The sequence below is a fragment of the Babesia bovis genome, chromosome 2 (assembly GCF_000165395.2).
Source record: "Babesia bovis T2Bo chromosome 2, whole genome shotgun sequence".
In the NCBI taxonomy this organism is placed as follows: domain Eukaryota; phylum Apicomplexa; class Aconoidasida; order Piroplasmida; family Babesiidae; genus Babesia; species Babesia bovis.
Window position 1 is genome coordinate 1181295 of NC_010574.1, and position 17372 is coordinate 1198666.

Consider the following 17372-nt stretch of genomic DNA (forward strand, 5'->3'; position numbering starts at 1 on the left):
CTAAGTATAATATACAATTTAATTAATCAATTTCTATAACTTCTATATCATTTGGTGTGGATTCCTGATTATGTGTAACGCCGGCCAATTCGGTTGTGAATAGCACTTCACAGTCAGGATCATTGTCATCGGTTTGTAGTTCCACTGGGTTTTCCTCTGGTATTTCTTTTGGTTCCTCCTGGATGTAGCTAGGTATATCTAGGGGTTTAGCAGGGAATCGAACATCAATTTGCATTTCATCTTCCACTCCTAGCAATGGGTATCCTATATAATCATGAGTTCATCATAGAATTGTATGAAATATATTCTAGCTTTACATATGTACACAAAGCTTTTGTGTAGATAATATAATGTAGTATATTTTACCAGTACATATTATTAACATACCTATTATCATATGATGTGGTTGCGGGTCTCCATCGATGTATACCTGGATATCATTGTATTTGCATTCATCCAAATTGTACATTTTTCCAAATTTAGCTGCCAAACCACCAATAGTTTCATTTTGTCTTACATATACCTTTTCCAGTCTACTGTCTTTGATAATGGAACGATTTTCATCTAGTATTGTAAATTTGAGACAGAACGTTTTATCAACATCATCTTGGTTCGTGGTGTCATCAATGCCTGTAGGTTTATCCAGATTGATAGATGTCGAATTTGCTGCCGTATGACCATTCAATGTATATTGAAGATTAGGATCCAAGCTACCTTGGTTTACGTGGGACACTTCAAGGTATATAACCTTACCATTGTCCTTTTTAGCCGTATTTCGTTTTCTGGTTGTTTTCCTTTCTCTTGTAGTTTTCACTGGTATACTTTGATGGAGGTTCGATGTCCCATCTGGAAGTTCGAACACGTCATCATCTATTATTTTCCTTCTATTCAGTCGCGTTCTTAGCTTTGGCATATATGTTTGGTCCTCGTTGGAATGAGATATATCTATGTCATCATCATCTAACAGTAAATCCATACCATCTCCATCATCAAGCCCATATCGTTTAGGCTTTCGTCTTTTCCTCTTACCCTCAACAATTGTGTTTTTTGCGATATCTTTACTTTTTGACTTTTTGCCACTATTTGATGGTGGATCATCGCTAAATAGTGCATTTTCTATAGCATCAAAATCTATATCTTCTGATTCAATATTGCCACTAACTCTTTGGAGTTCTGGTGTTGCTATAGATTCTTCAAATATTTTATTAATTTCCGATAAAATGCGATCTGATTTCTCTATTTGTTTGCCTAAATCATCATCCACTATTCTGTGCTTAAACAGTTTATCTCTCACTGGGTTAACAAACGATGCGCTTTTACCCTTTTTAATGCTTTGTTGTGGTGATTTAGTCTTTGATGGTGATTGCTTTATATCATCATTAGATTCATTTTCATCGTCCTCTGATGAGGAGATATTGAACATGGAAGTGTCTTTGACATCTGGACTGAATATATCTTCCGGAGTTGTTCGAGATGAGTCATTCATCTTATAGTCAAATTATCCATGACATACATCCTCAAGAACCATGGAATATTGCAATATTAGACACCTATGGCCAAATAGTTGCACGAGTGCCTAACCTTCCACATCAAACCGCAGGTAAATACACACCCTATTTCTATATCACGATACGATTGACAAATAACAAAGATAATTCAAAATTTAAAATGAAAGTACAGGTTTATAATACATTTTTAGGTTGATTGCAGGACAGTGTAATGTGTGGTAATGAGGTGTAGGCGGTTATTCAATTGGGTTTGAGTGATATTATTTATATATTTAGGGTTGACGTTAATTTTATCTGAAAGACAGAGGTGTTATAATACAAGTGATTTTTTGGGGGTACTAACCTGTCGAATATCCATGTGTAAACATTTGTAGGTTAAGTATAGATTAAAGCAACAATGGGACTTTGGGGATACGGATTCACTCGAGAGAGCAAGCGAGCACGTGCTACTAGGAGATATGGTGCGTTCTATCTTTGTTCAATGTTTTTATTACCATCTTTCATTTGGTATTGTTTTGGGAATCCAGCTGTCACTGGTTGGTTTATCAAGCGTGCCATACCTATAACATACCCTCCTGAGAGTAATCCGCGTGTGATATCGCGCATATATCACGATAAGAGTGACGGTAACAACCAAAAGTCTAAGGAATAACTGTATCAATGTCTATATAGACATACAGAGTGGAGTGTTATATCGAATTTTAAACTACGCCAATCGACTACTATCGCATTGAGTGAACGTATATTAATATTTTAAATATATAGTGGCTGTTACAACAGAATTGTAGCATCTTACAACATATAGCTGGAAGGGTCGGGTATCAACATTCCATAACACAATCCACTGTGATACGTCTATCTGTCGTGTAGTAAATCAAATGTTACTTTGTATAGTTTACACATTATCTAAAACATATGTAATCCTCAATTCCCCATAGGTAGTTCCATAGTCATTGCTCTGTTATAACGTGTGTATATTGCAAGATTCTACTTTATTTTTAACTAATTTTATTGCTACACATCGTTTTTCATTAGTAATATATGAATCTGGTTCCATTCATGACAGTCTAACTTGTGTGAGCTATGATAGTGTACACAGTGTATCTATTGTTTTTATAGGTATCTTACTAATCCGTTATCACTAATATGTCACAGAGTGAATATCATTTGTGAATATATCAATAGACAACGAATAAGTACATGTTTTGTATCTCTGTGGTATATCTAAAGTGCAATCAACATGGATGGCACATCGCCTGGAGAAACTCCACTTAACCGTGGTCTGGACACTCCTGACCACTTGGGTCGTAGCTATGAGCGTAGCAACTTGTCTATGCGACGTCGACTGACGTTGGATGAGAACGATCATTTTAGTGGTACTAGGGGACCTACTCAATATACCCAGTATGGTAAGACTCCGAATGTGATTCGTCGTATTCGCGCTGCTCGTAGTGACATTGGTGACATGGGTCGTGAGCTTTATATGCAGCCTGAAGACATTCGACGTTTACCATATTTATTGGATGGTCGTATTGAGGAGGTACAAAATCGTTTTAGTGCATTTTTACGTGAGTTTCGTTTAGAGGATTACGTTGGTATTATTACTCCTACTGACAATGATTATGAGTTGTTGGACAATCGTGTTAGGTTTGGGTCTCACTGGAATACTTTGTATTACGGTTTAAAGATGATGCTATATATAGACAGTCATTTTTCTAACGCATCTGACTCTAATGTTATATCTTCTACTTTAAAGCGTCGATTTGAGGTTAATATGCTACACATACAATCTTTTGATTGTGTACTTTACACATTACTGGTTAAGTATCCTGCTGACTGTGTTGGTGAACTTGACAGGGTCTTGGTATCGTTTTTTGATGAGTTGACTACTGAGTATTTAAGTGAAACCGGGGTTGTTATAGATCAAGATCAGGTACAGTGGACTCCTCGTGTACGTTTATTTGGGAAACCTGATCCCGATTACGCATCACTTTTAGGTCCTCGTGACATTGACACCTTGGTGTGTTTAAAGGGCATTGTCGTTCGTTGTTCCGATGTGATACCTGAGATGACTATGGCAGCATTCCGTTGCTTAGGTCAGATGAAATCTGGTATTAACACTTTAGAGCGTTGTACTCAGGAATCTTATGACTATGTAATTCAGGGTGAGGTTAATGAGCCTACTTCCTGTGCCAAGTGTAAGAATCGTAACTGTTTTGAGTTATGGCACAACATGTGTTGTTTTGCAAGTAAACAGTTGATAAAAATCATAGAGCTACCTCAATCATCATCTGAGTCACCTCAATCTGTGATAGTCTATGCTTACGATGACTTGATTGACAATGCTACTCCTGGTGACCGTGTTGAGGTTACTGGTATATTCAAGACATCCCCGATACGTGTTAACCCTCGTATGCGCACGTGCCATGCCATATATCGCACATTTATCAATGCATTGCACATTCGACTAGAGGAGAGTTCTCGTAATAAGATGGCCTGTGTTCCTAGATCACTGGGTCCCACTGACTCGGGATTATCTTTTTCCCAAGAGATTATAAATACAATCCTCCATTTATCCAAGAGCCCGAATATCTACGACCTCTTGGTTAAATCATTTGCTCCATCAATTCAGGGTCATGAGGATATAAAGCGTGGTTTATTATGTCAGCTCTTTGGTGCTAGTGTTGACAAGAACTCTCGTATGCGGTCCCAGATAAATGTATTACTTTGTGGTGACCCATCAACTTCTAAATCCCAGATGCTACGTTACGTCCACATGTTGGCACCTCGTGGTGTTTACACTAGTGGTAAGGGTAGCAGTCAGGTTGGTCTTACTGCGTACGTTCGTAAGGACGTCGAGACTCACGAATATGTCTTGGAGAGTGGTGCTGTTGTTCTATCTGATGGTGGTATTTGCTGCATTGATGAATTCGACAAGATGGATGACTTTGCCAAGTCGATTCTCCATGAGGTCATGGAGCAGCAGACCGTTACTATCGCCAAGGCTGGTATTGTGGCTACACTCAATGCACGCACTGCGATATTGGCCTCTGCCAATCCTATAAATTCACGTTATGACAAGAGCAAGGCTGTGGTGGAGAATATAAATCTAGCTCCATCTCTATTCAGCCGATTCGACTTGATATATCTGGTACTAGATTGCATTGAGCCCAGTGTTGACAAAGCCATTGCTAAGAGGTTATGCAATTCATTTGCTGGTACCGATGACGAGAACCCTCCTATTGATGCTGTGACCCTATCTCGGTACATTTCATTTGCTCGTGCACATTGCAATCCATATCTCACTCCGGAGAGTCGCCAGATAATTGTTTCTGAGTACCTCAAACTTCGTGTGAGTGAGGGATACACCTCTAAGTTACCTTGTGCCACTGCAAGGCAATTGGAGGGACTTATTCGTTTAAGCCAGGCATTGGCTAAGATGAAGTTATCTCCCAGGGTCACTGCTTCTGATGCTCGTGAAGCAGCTCGTTTAATGAAGGCTACTACATTCCAATCCCTGATCGACCCAATTAGTGGAAAGATTGACTTTGATCAGCTTGCTACTGGTCTAACTGCCGCTGCCTCTAAGCGTAGTGAGCAGCTTTGCGACGAGATATTATCTGCTATTAGTTTCATTACCACTGCAGAGCCGTTTGCAACTTTGGAATCGATATATGATCGTTGCAAGGGTGCATATCGTGCAAGGGGCGAGTACCTTGAGCGTAGGCTGTTATTGGATGCTGTGGATAAGCTATTGGCGGATAACAAGATAGCCCGTCATTTGAACGGTTACAAGGCTCTTTAGGCCGGACCTAGTGTTGAATCTGTTTTGTATCGTAATTGCTCGGTGTACTCACTAGTTATTGCATTTTACGCGCAGTCTGGAGATATAAGCATTACATTCACGCATCTACATGTACTAAAACATTATACACCCACTGTATATATATACTACCTACGACGACGATCATCTCTCGATCTAGAGTCACGTCGTGATGGTAGCTTACTGGCGTGTTTCTTTCGATCACGTCCAGGTGATGATCTTCTTTTATCTTCCTTTTCCTTTATCGGTGCCAATCGTTTATGTTTCCTCTCACTATGTCTATTGATATTGGTGTCCAATTCCTTATCCACTGGACGTTTGACTTGTGGTTTCATACTCGGTTTAGCTTCTTGTGGTGTCACCATTTTTGGCATCATTTGCATATAATGCTGCATCATCGTATTATATCTATTTTGTATATACACTTGCTTTGCTTTGTAAGCTTCCAAGTGGTTTGCGATATTGTATATAGATTCATTTTCAGGTACATCTTTTCTTTGATCCCTTCCAATGAATTTGACCAGATTTAAATTTAACCATGGAAACGTTTTCGTCGAGAAGTCGAAATCGCCATTTTGGATCATATCACGCTGCTGCACTTCATATTCTATATCGTGGTATAGATCTGATGTTTCAGACCTGGGTTTTGTATTTCGTAATGGAATACCCAAATGCGCCATTATGCGTTCTAAGAGTCCTCTTTTAAATATACCGTCTCTGTAGAGTGGTGACTCCTTGATATCGTTGAAGATATCATCGGTTAACTGCGTGGAGTTGTATTGGTTTTTATTGGTTTTAAATTTATCCTTTCCACTTTTATCAACAAATTCTATAATCGCTACACCAACTGAAAGTCCGTTGCTAGGATCGCTTAGTATTCTGGAGAATGCAACTACACCCCCTGTATCCTCGGCAATACGATTAAGTTCATTAAGGTCCATCCAATATGGTATTCCGGTAACCAAGCAAAACGATTCCTTATTAGGCTCAATCGATGCCATGGCATTTGCATCTGAATTTGGTGCACCAACGTATATAACGCGTTCTGTTATTCATTAGGACGAAGTACACAAGCCTACCTTTTTTACGATATTTGCTCACCCAGCCTCCAGTTTTCCGTTTCGGTATTATGCGATGTGAAGTGGCTACCCGTGCTGGGTTGATATCAGTTTCATCATCATCCTCAACCAGGAATACAAGCCCATCATCTTCACATGGGCTTTCTTCTTCCAAGGGTTCCGCATCGCTGAATCGATCTATTGTAGTTTCAGGTACCTCAGTGACTGTTTCGCTTGGTTGTGGTATTTCTATAGGTTCAGGGGTATCTGGAACCTCCTTCTTTTCTGTGTTATCTGCTGGTTTAGGCTGTTCGAATGTATCCAAGCCATCGTAGAGATCGAACATAATTTGATCTTCATCATCTTCGGTAAATGTCATTTTTACAGTAATAAAGGTGTGTATATATTTAATCGAACATGTCTATATTTTCGTTATCGTTATGTGTCGTTGCACCATTGCCTGTCTGTTGTTTTTTATATACCTGTATATATGACTCTGTGTGTGATGTGTATGGCTTTTTGGGTTCAACATACCAGATTGCGCCACAAATTGTGGCAGTACCGATGTTACCAATAGGTCTTCAAGTTCATACCAGTCACCTGTGGGTGGGTGTAGTACGTGTATCTTGTATCTTCCGGATTCTGGGTTTCCTTGGTGGCATACGCTACATGCCAGATCATATCTTGCGTTTATATCTCCCTTGAAAGGTGACTTATCATCGATATCTGGTTGTAAATGATATAGAGCAGAGTTACTTACATATGCCCATATCCAGGTTCTTCATTGGGAATGAGACGATAGTAGGATTCTTCTCAATGAAGAAGTTATTCTTAGTAAACCTTTTGATGTTGATAACTAGGTAGTCTGGTAACTTCCATATTTTGTATTTACATAGCTCTCCATTTGGTGACGTATGCGCGCTTTCACCTTGGAACTTCTGTAGTAGTTGGAATATAGACACTTGCGGTATAATATTCTTCTCCTTGTCATCCTTGAAAATGGGTGCATTAGGCACATCCAGGGTTATCATTTTGAATGGTGTAATCTTTTGGGTCCAGTTATCACCATCCTGTGTATATACATTCAGCTGTCCTCCAAATGCTTTGGCTACAATAGACTCTGTATTGCTATGTTATGGCTGCTCATAAAATACCTTTCGTTTTTTTATTACGTAGTTTAGTATCCAATCTATTTAGCAACCATGTTAACAGGGCAACAGGATCATTGTGCACTCCAATTTTGTATAACCCCTTGGATGCAACTCCCACAGCTTGTAAGAATTCATGTGGCGATACTATACCTTTAAAATTCTTGGTGTTATATATTTTCCTTATGAGTTCCACCAACGTCGATATTACGTTATCCGGTGGTTGTATCCTGTCGATATCTAGTAGTAGAAGATAATTCCTAACAGTAGCCACTGTGCAGAGCACCTAATAGTGTTAACACTGCTGGAAAACAAGAGTACATATACCTACCTGTATTATAACATTGAAGTAATCCGTCTGTTTCAGGTTATTCAGTCCAATGCATCCTGGATATTGTGATTACACGAATACCGGACTAACCCGGTATAAAATCTGTACCGTCCAAACCTTTACCGTACACTATCTTGGTATCAATATTCTCCACGTACTCCTTGGTATACTTTGGTTTCAAAAATAGCTGTATTTTGTAATGCTAGTTACAGGTACCTACTGCAATATCATTTAATGAAGCATCTTCCACGTGATAGTTATCCGGTAGAGAGTAGACCTTGCAGTCGTGTAAATTAATGAATACATAATGGCGTTCTTCCAGTGCGTGGGTATAAGCGTATGTATTTTTGCCTCTGCCTGCAGGAGATGGACTACCTATGGTAAGCCTTACCTTCAAAGTATCGCCCGCAAACTAAGCAGGCGTAGACATGTTTGTTCGATAACGTAATGGAGCAAACCTTTTCAAAATCAAAATCCAACAAGTGCCTGTTTATAGTTCCTAGATATGGGCACTTAACATGCTTTTTAGCAGGGATTTCTGAGCGTTATGAGTTCAATACAAAACTCTTACGCTCATTCTCTTGGTGATCAGATGATTGCGATTTATTGTTGACTACAATATGTGAGAGCACTGTATCCAACATACCTGAAGGCTCCTTCCTTTTCCTTGGCAATGGTTGGTCATCATGCCCAGGGTCGGAATCTACCTTCCGTTTTACAGTGTCTTCTGATGCCATTGTATGGATACAATTGCAGTTGTAATAATGAACGGTAATGTGTAGTGCTGGGCTATGAATTAACACAATGTGGGCACTATGCAAAATACTGTGTATCTAGAGATGGTTGAAATTTATTTATAATTCCACACACAGCATGGCTTATTACATTGTATAGACTATCTAACCTTTTTGTTCTATTTATGACTATATTAACCATTTTATTAAGTCAATGTGTCCCCAAGTTCATAGCTTTACTTACGAAGTAGATGATGTTTCTCCGTCAATATTTGTTATTACTCGTTTAGTTCTAGCTAGTTTCGTAATCCATTCATGTCTGTTGAATGAGTTCATAGCTCGAGAATCGATGTTTCCCATCTGCAATGCAGCTTGTCTTCGTACTTCGTCTATTTGTTTTACCATATCTGTTGGTTTCATATTGAGGAATGCGGTGTACTCCTGTCGTGGTTTAATTCCTAATGCTATCCACCACCGCATTATATCGGCGGTATTGCACATGGCCATAAATGTCTGTATATATGTTACACATTATGTACACTAATCTAACCGAGTCCTGCATTTTGATAGAGTCTATGTAAAGTAGATTTGTATTTTAGATGGATAAGTTACAGTGAATTAGTGTGCTAACAGTTGAGTATTGTATAAATTAGCAGCAGGTGGAAAAAAATAATTTCCACGTTGCAGTGGCGCATCAAAGAAATCTACCTTCTTGGACACATTCACTAGGAGCCATTGTACTATCAAGGTAGATATTAAATCCTCTGTAGATATACAACAACTATACACTCCGTATAGAATAGACCCTTTACCGCGCGCAGTTCACAGTTGTTTCTACTCCATTCTTGAGTAAAGCTTCTAACAAATACTAGATAAGCTATATTGATATCAATACAACACGGAGGTACACTGTACACATGAGGGGTACTATACTGGGCAACCTATCTATCATTGCCCACGATCGAAGCACACAACGGTGTTGAAGCACATTCTTTACATATAGAAGTTACAGCAAGTAATGGTTCTAGCCGTTAGTTACAATTACTGATGGGGATGTGTAGTCGTCTTGGTTACACAGGGTCTACATGGTCGCGTCTTGTCTATCGGGGGTGTTAGTTGCAATATAAGTTACCATTTTAGGCCGGTAAAATGGTATCTACTCAATCTGCCGGCAGCAGCCGTAATGCCAAGTCAAAACAGGTCAATTTGACCTCGAATATACCTATAATACGTACAAGAGCTCAATTTGACGAGTTTATGGTACTGTTTTGTGTATAGAAGTGTGATATTTGCTTCATAGAACAATGAGAGGTCATCTGTTTCGTACGATACCAAAGATGATGAGCTTAAAGCTCTGTCTGAATATGTCCTTGAGGGTCGCGTAAGTGCTATAAACAAAACGAAGCATACTTCCGATATGTCACGTGCTCATATATTAGTTCCATCAACTGTGATGCACAAGGATGAGAAAATAGAGAGCCTTGGGTTTCAGGTACCCAAGTCTTACATCCGCTTTATGCAGGACCGTAATACGCAAATCGGTATACGGATTTCGGATTCCATATCGTCGCACTATACGTTGTTCAAGCCTGACTTTCAGTTTGTCGAGACTTTGAATGCGCGTTGTCCTGATATTACCATTACATTGGTATGTTGTGTTCTTTAATGATATACTCTACAGTACGACTTTTGCATGATCATGGACTGCTTTGAGAAAGGTTCGGCCAAGCATGGTCAGGATAAGATATTTTCTTATGAATCTGCGTTGATCCATGCCAGGGAGAATGGTAATGCCATGCCGGCCTATGTGCTCTGCGAGGTTTACGCCTACTGGGCTCAGCGCAGGATGAAACATGTATTACCGCTAATACGCCACTTGTGGCCAGTGACTGTAATGTGGGAGGCCTCTGCTTTTCCAGTATTTCGTCCTCGAACTAAGGACAAGATGCTACTTCGTCGTCCTCGCCGCAGTAAGGCAGAGAATATTATGCGCCTATTTCGTATTATTGACGGTTTCCGCAAGGTGTTGAAGCTATTGACAAAGATGCGTCAGCGTGATGAGAAGATGCTCATGGTGGCGCAACTGGAGGTGGTGCTATTCGACCAGCGGTGTCGTGAACGTGACGACAGTAGCTACATATGTCCCTTTTGGCGCAGCATCACGGACAACATGCGTTCGCGTGTATTGCGCAAGCAGCGGGAGGGGTATGTTATGTTTAGTGGATACAATATTCACAGCGCATTCAAACTCGGGAGTTCCATGGACCACATCGGTTTGGCCTCAGGCACTCTGCAATCATCGGAATCTCAAACTCGTTATTGGTCATCGCACAGGGGCGAGGAATCACTTCCTGAAAAGGATATGTACAAATCACTTCGCATATCTCGTAGGATCGGCCGTGGAGGCCGTATTTGGATTGACCGTCGTCACCTATACGACAAGCAGCCCATATTGGAACGCTCGCTCAAAAGGTCAAGTATGTTCATGTCTGATGAAGACAGCGGTGACGAATTGGACCACGCTAAAGACAGTACCGTTGTGACAATCCCGAATCTTACGGGTTTCTTCAATGTGTACACAAATGACCGTCGGCTGGAATCAAGACCAGGCTTCGCATCGACATATGAGTTTATGCATCCGTACAACACTGGAGGTTGGTACTATCCTGTTAAGACATATATTACAGAATTGACATACTACCAGCTACCGGAGTACAAAGCTCGGCAATATGAGCTCATTAAGCTGCTGGAGGCGGTTAACAACGCCCAAGGTGATGGTGTGGTCAAACGCCCGCGCCTGGTGCTGAACACTGAGCCATTAAACATATAATAGAATACACACTTTAGCATATAGTTTCATAAAGATGGAGTCGTGTTTCTACGATGCCGAGGTGTGTAGGCGTTTCAACATGCTTGGCAACTATATTAATTACTACGAGGTAAGTAAGTGAAATAGCTTCTTTTCCACTGGCATAATACTATACAGACTGCTATAAAGCGGATTAAAGATACAGCCCCGGAGTCCGATGACATACCTGCTGACTGTCTGGTATGTCTAGTTAATCGATACACATTGCCATGCAGGGTCACGTTAAGGAGCCTACTAAGGGGTAATGTTCCAAAACATTGTCTAATGTACCACAGGTCCGAGAGTGATGCATCATCGGTATCTGATGGTATGTAAAGAGTAACAATCAATTTACTATACAACAGAATCTGTTGATGAGGAACCACTACCAGAACCCGAGGTGGGTTATACATTATAAAGATAAATCCTACAGAACACTATATCTACTAACGAGGCAAAGCTGCTATGTAAACTAAAGGAGGCTGAGTATACAATTACTGCGCTGCAAGAACACCTTAATTCCATGAATAAAGACCATTTTGATGTAGAACAAGCATTGAAGAAAACATATTACGAAGATAGAAAACGGGATCAGCAGGAGTGCCATAGACTGCAGAATGAACTCATAGACAAACACCAGCAGATTGTTGAACTCGCTAGGAAAAATGAGTTAAACACCAAGTTTTGGGATGACCGGCAGCGTGAGATAAATAACCTCATGAACGATGTTATCCTGAATGTCAAGGACATGTATAGGTATCAAGTAAGTGTATCTATAAAGATACTATATAAACTACACAGGAACTTTGCAATATTTTTAGCCCCAAATAATAACTATCGCCTTTTAATATACTGTGTATAACACGTCTCGTAATACTACGTGTCTGCATCCGATGCACTGCTTATGCACGCGTCATTTGGTGCTCGGTGATGCGCTGTAGTACTTCATGTCTATATTTTCCGTGCTATACAAAGTCTTCGAGCCGCCAAGATACTGATAAAAGCCAATTGTATTGGCAGCGCACACTTTTAGCAAGGATTTTTTGTATTCCGGATAGTGGATCCTTAAGGGTGTATGTCTATTTGACTACATAGACATACACATTTTGGTCCTGGATATACAATTGATTTTTTCGGATAATATTTACTCACTTACTGGAATTTGTAATTGAAATTATAAGGATGAGGCTAATTTGAAAGGGGGTTGTTGGATAGTCATACATTTATATACAAAGGCGATGAACTAGTGGTTTGTTCGGGTAGATTACCATTTTGGTATTGAAGGATGGCATCGATTAAAGGAGCTCGCATGCCATCGGGCTTAATGGACTCTTCGTTCAATACTGGTATTAAGAAGCCTGTTGCTACTGCTGACCAGCTTGATGGCCTATACTTCCGTGAGAAGGAGGGTCCAAAACATGGTAGCATCGATCTGGGCGACGTTGCCTATGAGCTTTGTCAGCTAGATGCCAGTTTGGATGAATTGTTCCGTGAAGCTGATACCAGGTTTACCACTCATCAACAAATCCACAAGGTAAGTTATGTCATAGAGTTGCCCATCACATTCCTGAGTGCTTTACTAATTAAATGCAGTTCCGCCTGAGGGTATCACGACGCATTAGTGCCTTTGCTGCTATATGCCGTAAGCTTCTGAAGTGCATCGAGATGTCTTCCTCATCTCCCGATGCACTGAAGCTGAAGAGCTTCCACATGTTCTATATGGAACGGCTAATGCGGTAGGTCATTGGTGTTTTTGTCATATACCAGCAGTCACAAGATTAACCTGAGTGAATGGTGGTCCCGCAATGAACGCGACTACCATTCCATGTGTCTGTCATCTTACGTCTCTGAGGCTGAGTCAGCCAGTCAACTGTAATCCACATTGTTCTATTCGGCATGTTTTTATCAGGGATGAGGATATAGATTACGATACAAGTGTTACTTCCAATGAGTCAGAGCTTGTTCAAAAGTTGAAGGCCACGCGCAACATGATGTTGAATCAAATTAAGCAAATGAACGACACAGAGTCCTCTATGCTCAAGTCATCCACGTACATATCACGGCAAGCGGAGATACTCCAAGGTAACTATATGGGTATTGATTATATCGTGATTAGTGCTCAAACAACGCTTTGGTACTGCGAGGCAACTCTTCGTTAGTGTACGCAGAAAGTAGGTTGTAGTCAGTTTAGCCTATACACCGCAGGACAATACATCGATATGGGACCGTAAGAGTTTGTTATTTTGTGTTTCTAGGTGCCTGCGGATTCATTACCCTAAGGAGACTACGTATATTCAAGTATAGTTACATAGTATGTTCTAGGACCGACTTTCATTACCTGCAGCTCACGCGTTTTGCGCTAACCGCACCGTTCAAGATCGTTAACTTGCTACTACGCTTTAAACATTAGACCGTGCATTATTAATTACATAGTTATTGCGAAACTGGCCACATTACGTGGTTTATAAAGTTTTCGATCATTACCTTGGAGTCCTTGCGCCAACCGTCAACTACTTCCACTATTTTATCAATTAGACGGTCAAATTCATGTCCCTGTATAGAGTGTATCACTATGAGTTATACCTACCACTGGGTGGTCCGTCAAGGTTGCCTTGTGCACCTCCTGGGTAAATTTCTTCTGCCAGTTTTCTATCGAGCTCTTGAGCTTGATGGAATTCGCCGTGGTGAAACCAATCTTAAGGTCCTCACGACCTACACCGCGCTCAAGTGAGCGCTTGATATAGGTTTCGTAGTTGCGCAATATGCGCATCATTATATTGGAGGTGCTTATACCAGGGGTACGTTGCAAGGCAACTATGCGGCCATTGTCCTTGAGCCAACGGGTGGCATCCGCATCACACTCTACATTAGGCGACGATATGACATAGTCAATGCGGTGTTTCCGGAGGAACGTTTTGGTTATCGGGTGTGGCGGGCATTCCAGGATGTCGTCAACCCATCTGATGTGATACAACGCCGCTGCACGGTCCCTGCACGGCTGCATTACACGACCCTTTAACTTAAGAGCCACGTCATCCGACACCACGCCAACTATGAGATGTACCTTATTGAAGCACTTCTTTATCTGCTCAAAGTGTCGTGCGTGACCGTAGTGTAACAGGTCGAATACACCCGCTGTGTAGACAAAGATGTCCTCGCGAGTGTCGTAGTCATCAGTGGCGGATGCCGCCCCCAGGGACTCAGAGGTGTTACAAGAGCCGCCGGCGTCAACGAAGTCGTCAACATAACTACAAATAGTAGATCTCGTGGGCGTTATATCCACGAACTCGTCTATCGAGGCATGGTCCTTGGCACTGTTGACGTCCTCAAACACCTCCTCAGCTGGCGGGGTATCGCTACCGCTGCTCTCACTGTCAGCACCGTTTTCATCACCAGCAAAGTCACGTAGTGCATGTATATAACGCTCTATCCACTGTTCCAGGGAAGTAGCTATACCCGCACGAATTTCCTCTATTTTGCCCTCGAGTTTATTACCCTAGTAGATATAATTATGCTGTGGAATGACCTACAAGTGATACGTCAGTGGAGGTAATCTGGTCCGTTATCTGCCTGACCCACTTGTTAATCTTCTTCTTAACACGGATTGAATTGGCCATGGTAGTACCAATGTTAAGGTCCTTGGGGTTGACGCCAGTATTAATCGATCTAATAGCCATGTGTGTCTAGATATCAAACATACTTCTCGATGTAGTCTTCATAGTGCTGTAGTATACGCACTACAAGGTCAGTGGTACAAACACCAGCCGTACGACGAGTTGCCTTGAAACGGCCCTGTAATATATACAACACAGTAACTAGACCTACTTCCTCCTTTAACCAGCCGTAGATATCGTTATCACTAGCTTCATTGATGCCCTTGGTGGCCTTTTGGCTCGTGGAATACGGAATGTCATCATGAGCAACAAAGTCTATACCGTGCTTGGTCATGAACTGCTTAGTTACGATCCAGGGACATGGAGCTATCACCTCGTCCACCCAACGAACGTGACGTAAGAATTCAGCACGCTCTGCCATCGTGTTCACAGTCTGCCCTTTCAATTGTAAAGTCTCTTCATCGTCAGTCACGCCGACCTTAAGGATGCACTTTGGAAACATCTTTTTGGCCTGCTCAAGCTGGCGCATATGACCCAGATGAGGCATATCAAAGACACCTAGAAGCGATGTATTAGTCTAAGGATAACGTACCGTCGGAATAGACGGTATACGTCTTATCATCTTCCATGGTGACGACAGTTAGACCAAAGGGATGACCACGAATAACACACTACCCAAGTAAAATACCCATAGTGGAATCAATAAGATAATAAATTAACTGTACAGTACATGTGTGCGGTCACCGCCAGCCAGTGTGTTAACCATCGAGCCGACGGCGCTTGGGGTCTCCCAACTCAGTGTGGGTGTCTACAGAATCACGACTGGATTCCGAAACGTCACTATTCCGGATTTCACCTTCCTCTGCACTTAAAGAACGATTTCTTCGTTCAGAATGCAGACGACGACGAAGGCTTTCGTGGATTAGTGCAACGTTCTCCGGTGAACACGCCTTGTTGCCTAGGCATATACGCTCATAGCTGTGGCATATTAACACGGATTACTGGTAACCTACTCCGCTAAACTGGCACCGCGATCCAATATGCCTTGATTAATCAGCTGCTTCACATTTTCACGCTCTATTTTATATTGTTTCTGATGAGTAATGTAACGGTGTTCTTTCTCATACCCTTATAGGCGAGTGGACGTCCTTGAATAGGTCATACGGAGTTGAGCCGGGCTGTCCAACAATGTCTAAATACATGGCTTCAGTACTGTGAGCCTTGATGAAATCCTCAAACACAGTGCGGCCATTGATCGTACCCTTGGCAACACAGTCCTGGGTATTGTTACACCGAGTAGATTTACATACCTCTAGGAAAGCTACGAAATGCTGCCGACGCTTACGTTGGGCACGGTAAGCACGTTTTTCAGCTTCCTTTACGTGGTTACGGTAATGCCGCTTAAATACAACCTGGTGACATTCCAGTATGTCGAGGAGATGCAACCCCTCGAAACCAGTAAATTGACGTTTCACATTGGGCCACTGCGGCATGTCGTCGGTGACTAGCTTCTCCATTTCAGCCTCCAGTTTCTCCATGGATACGCGGCGGCGCTCCCTTTGGCGCTCCTTTAATTCATGGTCCATGCGCTCCATGGTCTCCTGGAATATACCATCCCTGGTCTTCTCATCAGCCCAGGTCCACCACTCACGGGTGTGGCATCGTTCCGCAAACTCAACATAGGTTGTATAGGGTGTTAATTCCTCCCACTTTTCCAACTCGTTGATTATCAGGTCGCCTATCATCCCGCGCTTACGACGCATCTCCTCATGATGGCGACGTTGAGCCTGACTTGTAAACTCCGAAAACAGCTGCTTCTTCTCGCCCTTAGTGAGAATCGCGAACTTGGGCCATCTATAGCATGTATTAGATGTTTTACCAACATACCGCTCATTAACCTCCAGTAGCCTAACAGCCATGTCCCATGTTGTACGCCGAGTGAAATTGAACTCTTCAAGCCACCGAGAAAATGCAACCTTGGCATTCTCTTTAGTTGATAGCTCTTCACGCTCATGCTCACTTATAACGTCAAGGACTTCCTGAGGCTTGCTCCATACGCTCTGACGTGTCACGCTATTGTAGTAGTACACCTTGCCTTCCGCAGTTTCAAATTGCTTCCAATTAGTCCTAGACTCTATTTTGCGCTCCAGGTCAGTCTTCAACTCGTCTGGCTTCTCCCATTGTGATTTTTTAGTCTACACATTTGGCAAGGATATAGCACAAAACACACCTGTTGGTTATAGAAATAACGACGACCGTCTTTGGAAACGTGCTCTGTCCAATATGCATTTGATACCGCCATTGTAAT

The 17372-nt window shown here is 41.8% G+C and overlaps 11 protein-coding genes across 11 annotated transcripts; 5 read left to right on the plus strand and 6 right to left on the minus strand.

Moving 5' to 3' along the window:
- Window positions 1–20: 20 nt before the first annotated feature.
- Window positions 21–1513, minus strand: BBOV_II005140 (uncharacterized protein). The gene is made up of 2 exons (XM_001609984.2): window positions 388–1513; window positions 21–264 (listed from the first exon to the last, which is right to left on the minus strand). The coding sequence occupies exons 1-2, from the start codon at window positions 1484–1486 to the stop codon at window positions 23–25; spliced, it is 1341 nt and encodes a 446-aa protein (XP_001610034.1). The 5' UTR covers window positions 1487–1513; the 3' UTR covers window positions 21–22.
- Window positions 1514–1779: 266 nt separating this feature from the next.
- Window positions 1780–2263, plus strand: BBOV_II005150 (putative integral membrane protein). The gene has a single exon (XM_001609985.2). It carries the CDS (start codon window positions 1906–1908, stop codon window positions 2158–2160), a length of 255 nt encoding a protein of 84 aa, XP_001610035.1. The 5' UTR covers window positions 1780–1905; the 3' UTR covers window positions 2161–2263.
- A 272-nt stretch (window positions 2264–2535) lies between these two features.
- Window positions 2536–5329, plus strand: BBOV_II005160 (DNA replication licensing factor MCM4 family protein). The gene has a single exon (XM_001609986.2). The coding sequence runs from the start codon at window positions 2749–2751 to the stop codon at window positions 5311–5313; it is 2565 nt and encodes an 854-aa protein (XP_001610036.1). The 5' UTR covers window positions 2536–2748; the 3' UTR covers window positions 5314–5329.
- Window positions 5330–5412: 83 nt separating this feature from the next.
- BBOV_II005170 (uncharacterized protein) lies at window positions 5413–6785 on the minus strand. The gene is made up of 2 exons (XM_001609987.2): window positions 6411–6785; window positions 5413–6376 (listed from the first exon to the last, which is right to left on the minus strand). Exons 1-2 carry the CDS (start codon window positions 6766–6768, stop codon window positions 5460–5462), a joined length of 1275 nt encoding a protein of 424 aa, XP_001610037.1. The 5' UTR covers window positions 6769–6785; the 3' UTR covers window positions 5413–5459.
- Window positions 6786–6788: 3 nt separating this feature from the next.
- Window positions 6789–8631, minus strand: BBOV_II005180 (Ubiquitin carboxyl-terminal hydrolase family protein). The gene is made up of 10 exons (XM_051767651.1): window positions 8515–8631; window positions 8440–8481; window positions 8260–8406; window positions 8089–8225; window positions 7959–8055; window positions 7869–7924; window positions 7544–7823; window positions 7150–7509; window positions 6924–7115; window positions 6789–6885 (listed from the first exon to the last, which is right to left on the minus strand). The coding sequence occupies exons 1-10, from the start codon at window positions 8603–8605 to the stop codon at window positions 6797–6799; spliced, it is 1491 nt and encodes a 496-aa protein (XP_051623177.1). The 5' UTR covers window positions 8606–8631; the 3' UTR covers window positions 6789–6796.
- A 181-nt stretch (window positions 8632–8812) lies between these two features.
- BBOV_II005185 (uncharacterized protein) lies at window positions 8813–9624 on the minus strand. The gene is made up of 2 exons (XM_051767845.1): window positions 9153–9624; window positions 8813–9115 (listed from the first exon to the last, which is right to left on the minus strand). The coding sequence occupies exons 1-2, from the start codon at window positions 9162–9164 to the stop codon at window positions 8843–8845; spliced, it is 285 nt and encodes a 94-aa protein (XP_051623795.1). The 5' UTR covers window positions 9165–9624; the 3' UTR covers window positions 8813–8842.
- Window positions 9625–9714: 90 nt separating this feature from the next.
- On the plus strand, window positions 9715–11438 carry BBOV_II005190 (Enhancer of polycomb-like family protein). The gene is made up of 5 exons (XM_001609989.2): window positions 9715–9862; window positions 9903–10250; window positions 10284–10807; window positions 10841–11256; window positions 11290–11438. Exons 1-5 carry the CDS (start codon window positions 9752–9754, stop codon window positions 11430–11432), a joined length of 1542 nt encoding a protein of 513 aa, XP_001610039.1. The 5' UTR covers window positions 9715–9751; the 3' UTR covers window positions 11433–11438.
- A 1-nt stretch (window position 11439) lies between these two features.
- On the plus strand, window positions 11440–12289 carry BBOV_II005200 (uncharacterized protein). Its single transcript, XM_001609990.2, has 7 exons — window positions 11440–11541; window positions 11589–11651; window positions 11687–11712; window positions 11747–11778; window positions 11816–11850; window positions 11884–12213; window positions 12252–12289. Exons 1-7 carry the CDS (start codon window positions 11467–11469, stop codon window positions 12279–12281), a joined length of 591 nt encoding a protein of 196 aa, XP_001610040.1. The 5' UTR covers window positions 11440–11466; the 3' UTR covers window positions 12282–12289.
- Window positions 12290–12439: 150 nt separating this feature from the next.
- BBOV_II005210 (putative integral membrane protein) lies at window positions 12440–13867 on the plus strand. The gene is made up of 7 exons (XM_051767924.1): window positions 12440–12984; window positions 13044–13186; window positions 13221–13322; window positions 13360–13532; window positions 13567–13621; window positions 13656–13761; window positions 13795–13867. The coding sequence occupies exons 1-7, from the start codon at window positions 12736–12738 to the stop codon at window positions 13858–13860; spliced, it is 894 nt and encodes a 297-aa protein (XP_051623178.1). The 5' UTR covers window positions 12440–12735; the 3' UTR covers window positions 13861–13867.
- Window positions 13868–13871: 4 nt separating this feature from the next.
- On the minus strand, window positions 13872–15733 carry BBOV_II005220 (Cytidylyltransferase family protein). Its single transcript, XM_001609992.2, has 6 exons — window positions 15657–15733; window positions 15276–15622; window positions 15151–15242; window positions 14981–15116; window positions 14038–14946; window positions 13872–14003 (listed from the first exon to the last, which is right to left on the minus strand). Exons 1-6 carry the CDS (start codon window positions 15691–15693, stop codon window positions 13884–13886), a joined length of 1641 nt encoding a protein of 546 aa, XP_001610042.1. The 5' UTR covers window positions 15694–15733; the 3' UTR covers window positions 13872–13883.
- A 57-nt stretch (window positions 15734–15790) lies between these two features.
- On the minus strand, window positions 15791–17369 carry BBOV_II005230 (WW domain containing protein). The gene is made up of 6 exons (XM_001609993.2): window positions 17295–17369; window positions 16952–17259; window positions 16375–16918; window positions 16192–16341; window positions 16078–16157; window positions 15791–16042 (listed from the first exon to the last, which is right to left on the minus strand). The coding sequence occupies exons 1-6, from the start codon at window positions 17364–17366 to the stop codon at window positions 15823–15825; spliced, it is 1374 nt and encodes a 457-aa protein (XP_001610043.1). The 5' UTR covers window positions 17367–17369; the 3' UTR covers window positions 15791–15822.
- Between the last annotated feature and the right edge of the window lie 3 nt (window positions 17370–17372).

Excerpts from the sequence above, each read along its gene's own strand:
- BBOV_II005180 (XM_051767651.1), bottom strand. The coding sequence starts at position 8,605 with ATGGCATCAGAAGACACTGTAAAACGGAAGGTAGATTCCGACCCTGGG. Across the intron at positions 8,482-8,514 it reads GAAAAGGAAGGAGCCTTCAG|TCAACAATAAATCGCAATCA; the intron begins GTATGTTGGATA and ends CACATATTGTAG. Across the intron at positions 8,056-8,088 it reads CTTCATTAAATGATATTGCA|CTATTTTTGAAACCAAAGTA; the intron begins GTAGGTACCTGT and ends TACAAAATACAG.
- BBOV_II005210 (XM_051767924.1), top strand. The coding sequence starts at position 12,736 with ATGGCATCGATTAAAGGAGCTCGCATGCCATCGGGCTTAATGGACTCT. Across the intron at positions 13,187-13,220 it reads TATATGGAACGGCTAATGCG|TCACAAGATTAACCTGAGTG; the intron begins GTAGGTCATTGG and ends ATATACCAGCAG. Across the intron at positions 13,533-13,566 it reads GCAAGCGGAGATACTCCAAG|TGCTCAAACAACGCTTTGGT; the intron begins GTAACTATATGG and ends TATCGTGATTAG.
- BBOV_II005170 (XM_001609987.2), bottom strand. The coding sequence starts at position 6,768 with ATGACATTTACCGAAGATGATGAAGATCAAATTATGTTCGATCTCTAC. Across the intron at positions 6,377-6,410 it reads GAGCAAATATCGTAAAAAAG|AACGCGTTATATACGTTGGT; the intron begins GTAGGCTTGTGT and ends AATGAATAACAG.
- BBOV_II005190 (XM_001609989.2), top strand. The coding sequence starts at position 9,752 with ATGGTATCTACTCAATCTGCCGGCAGCAGCCGTAATGCCAAGTCAAAA. Across the intron at positions 10,808-10,840 it reads TTGCGCAAGCAGCGGGAGGG|CGCATTCAAACTCGGGAGTT; the intron begins GTATGTTATGTT and ends CAATATTCACAG. Across the intron at positions 11,257-11,289 it reads GCATCCGTACAACACTGGAG|AATTGACATACTACCAGCTA; the intron begins GTTGGTACTATC and ends CATATATTACAG.
- BBOV_II005160 (XM_001609986.2), top strand. The coding sequence starts at position 2,749 with ATGGATGGCACATCGCCTGGAGAAACTCCACTTAACCGTGGTCTGGAC.
- BBOV_II005220 (XM_001609992.2), bottom strand. The coding sequence starts at position 15,693 with ATGGAAGATGATAAGACGTATACCGTCTATTCCGACG. Across the intron at positions 15,243-15,275 it reads ACGGCTGGTTAAAGGAGGAA|GGCCGTTTCAAGGCAACTCG; the intron begins GTAGGTCTAGTT and ends TATATATTACAG. Across the intron at positions 14,004-14,037 it reads CCTTGACGGACCACCCAGTG|GGACATGAATTTGACCGTCT; the intron begins GTAGGTATAACT and ends CACTCTATACAG.
- BBOV_II005200 (XM_001609990.2), top strand. The coding sequence starts at position 11,467 with ATGGAGTCGTGTTTCTACGATGCCGAGGTGTGTAGGCGTTTCAACATG. Across the intron at positions 11,542-11,588 it reads ACTATATTAATTACTACGAG|ACTGCTATAAAGCGGATTAA; the intron begins GTAAGTAAGTGA and ends AATACTATACAG. Across the intron at positions 11,779-11,815 it reads TGCATCATCGGTATCTGATG|AATCTGTTGATGAGGAACCA; the intron begins GTATGTAAAGAG and ends ACTATACAACAG.
- BBOV_II005150 (XM_001609985.2), top strand. The coding sequence starts at position 1,906 with ATGGGACTTTGGGGATACGGATTCACTCGAGAGAGCAAGCGAGCACGT.
- BBOV_II005140 (XM_001609984.2), bottom strand. The coding sequence starts at position 1,486 with ATGAATGACTCATCTCGAACAACTCCGGAAGATATATTCAGTCCAGAT. Across the intron at positions 265-387 it reads ACCACATCATATGATAATAG|GATACCCATTGCTAGGAGTG; the intron begins GTATGTTAATAA and ends ATGATTATATAG.
- BBOV_II005230 (XM_001609993.2), bottom strand. The coding sequence starts at position 17,366 with ATGGCGGTATCAAATGCATATTGGACAGAGCACGTTTCCAAAGACGGT. Across the intron at positions 16,919-16,951 it reads CTACTGGAGGTTAATGAGCG|ATGGCCCAAGTTCGCGATTC; the intron begins GTATGTTGGTAA and ends TACATGCTATAG. Across the intron at positions 16,342-16,374 it reads ATTTCGTAGCTTTCCTAGAG|GACTGTGTTGCCAAGGGTAC; the intron begins GTATGTAAATCT and ends AACAATACCCAG.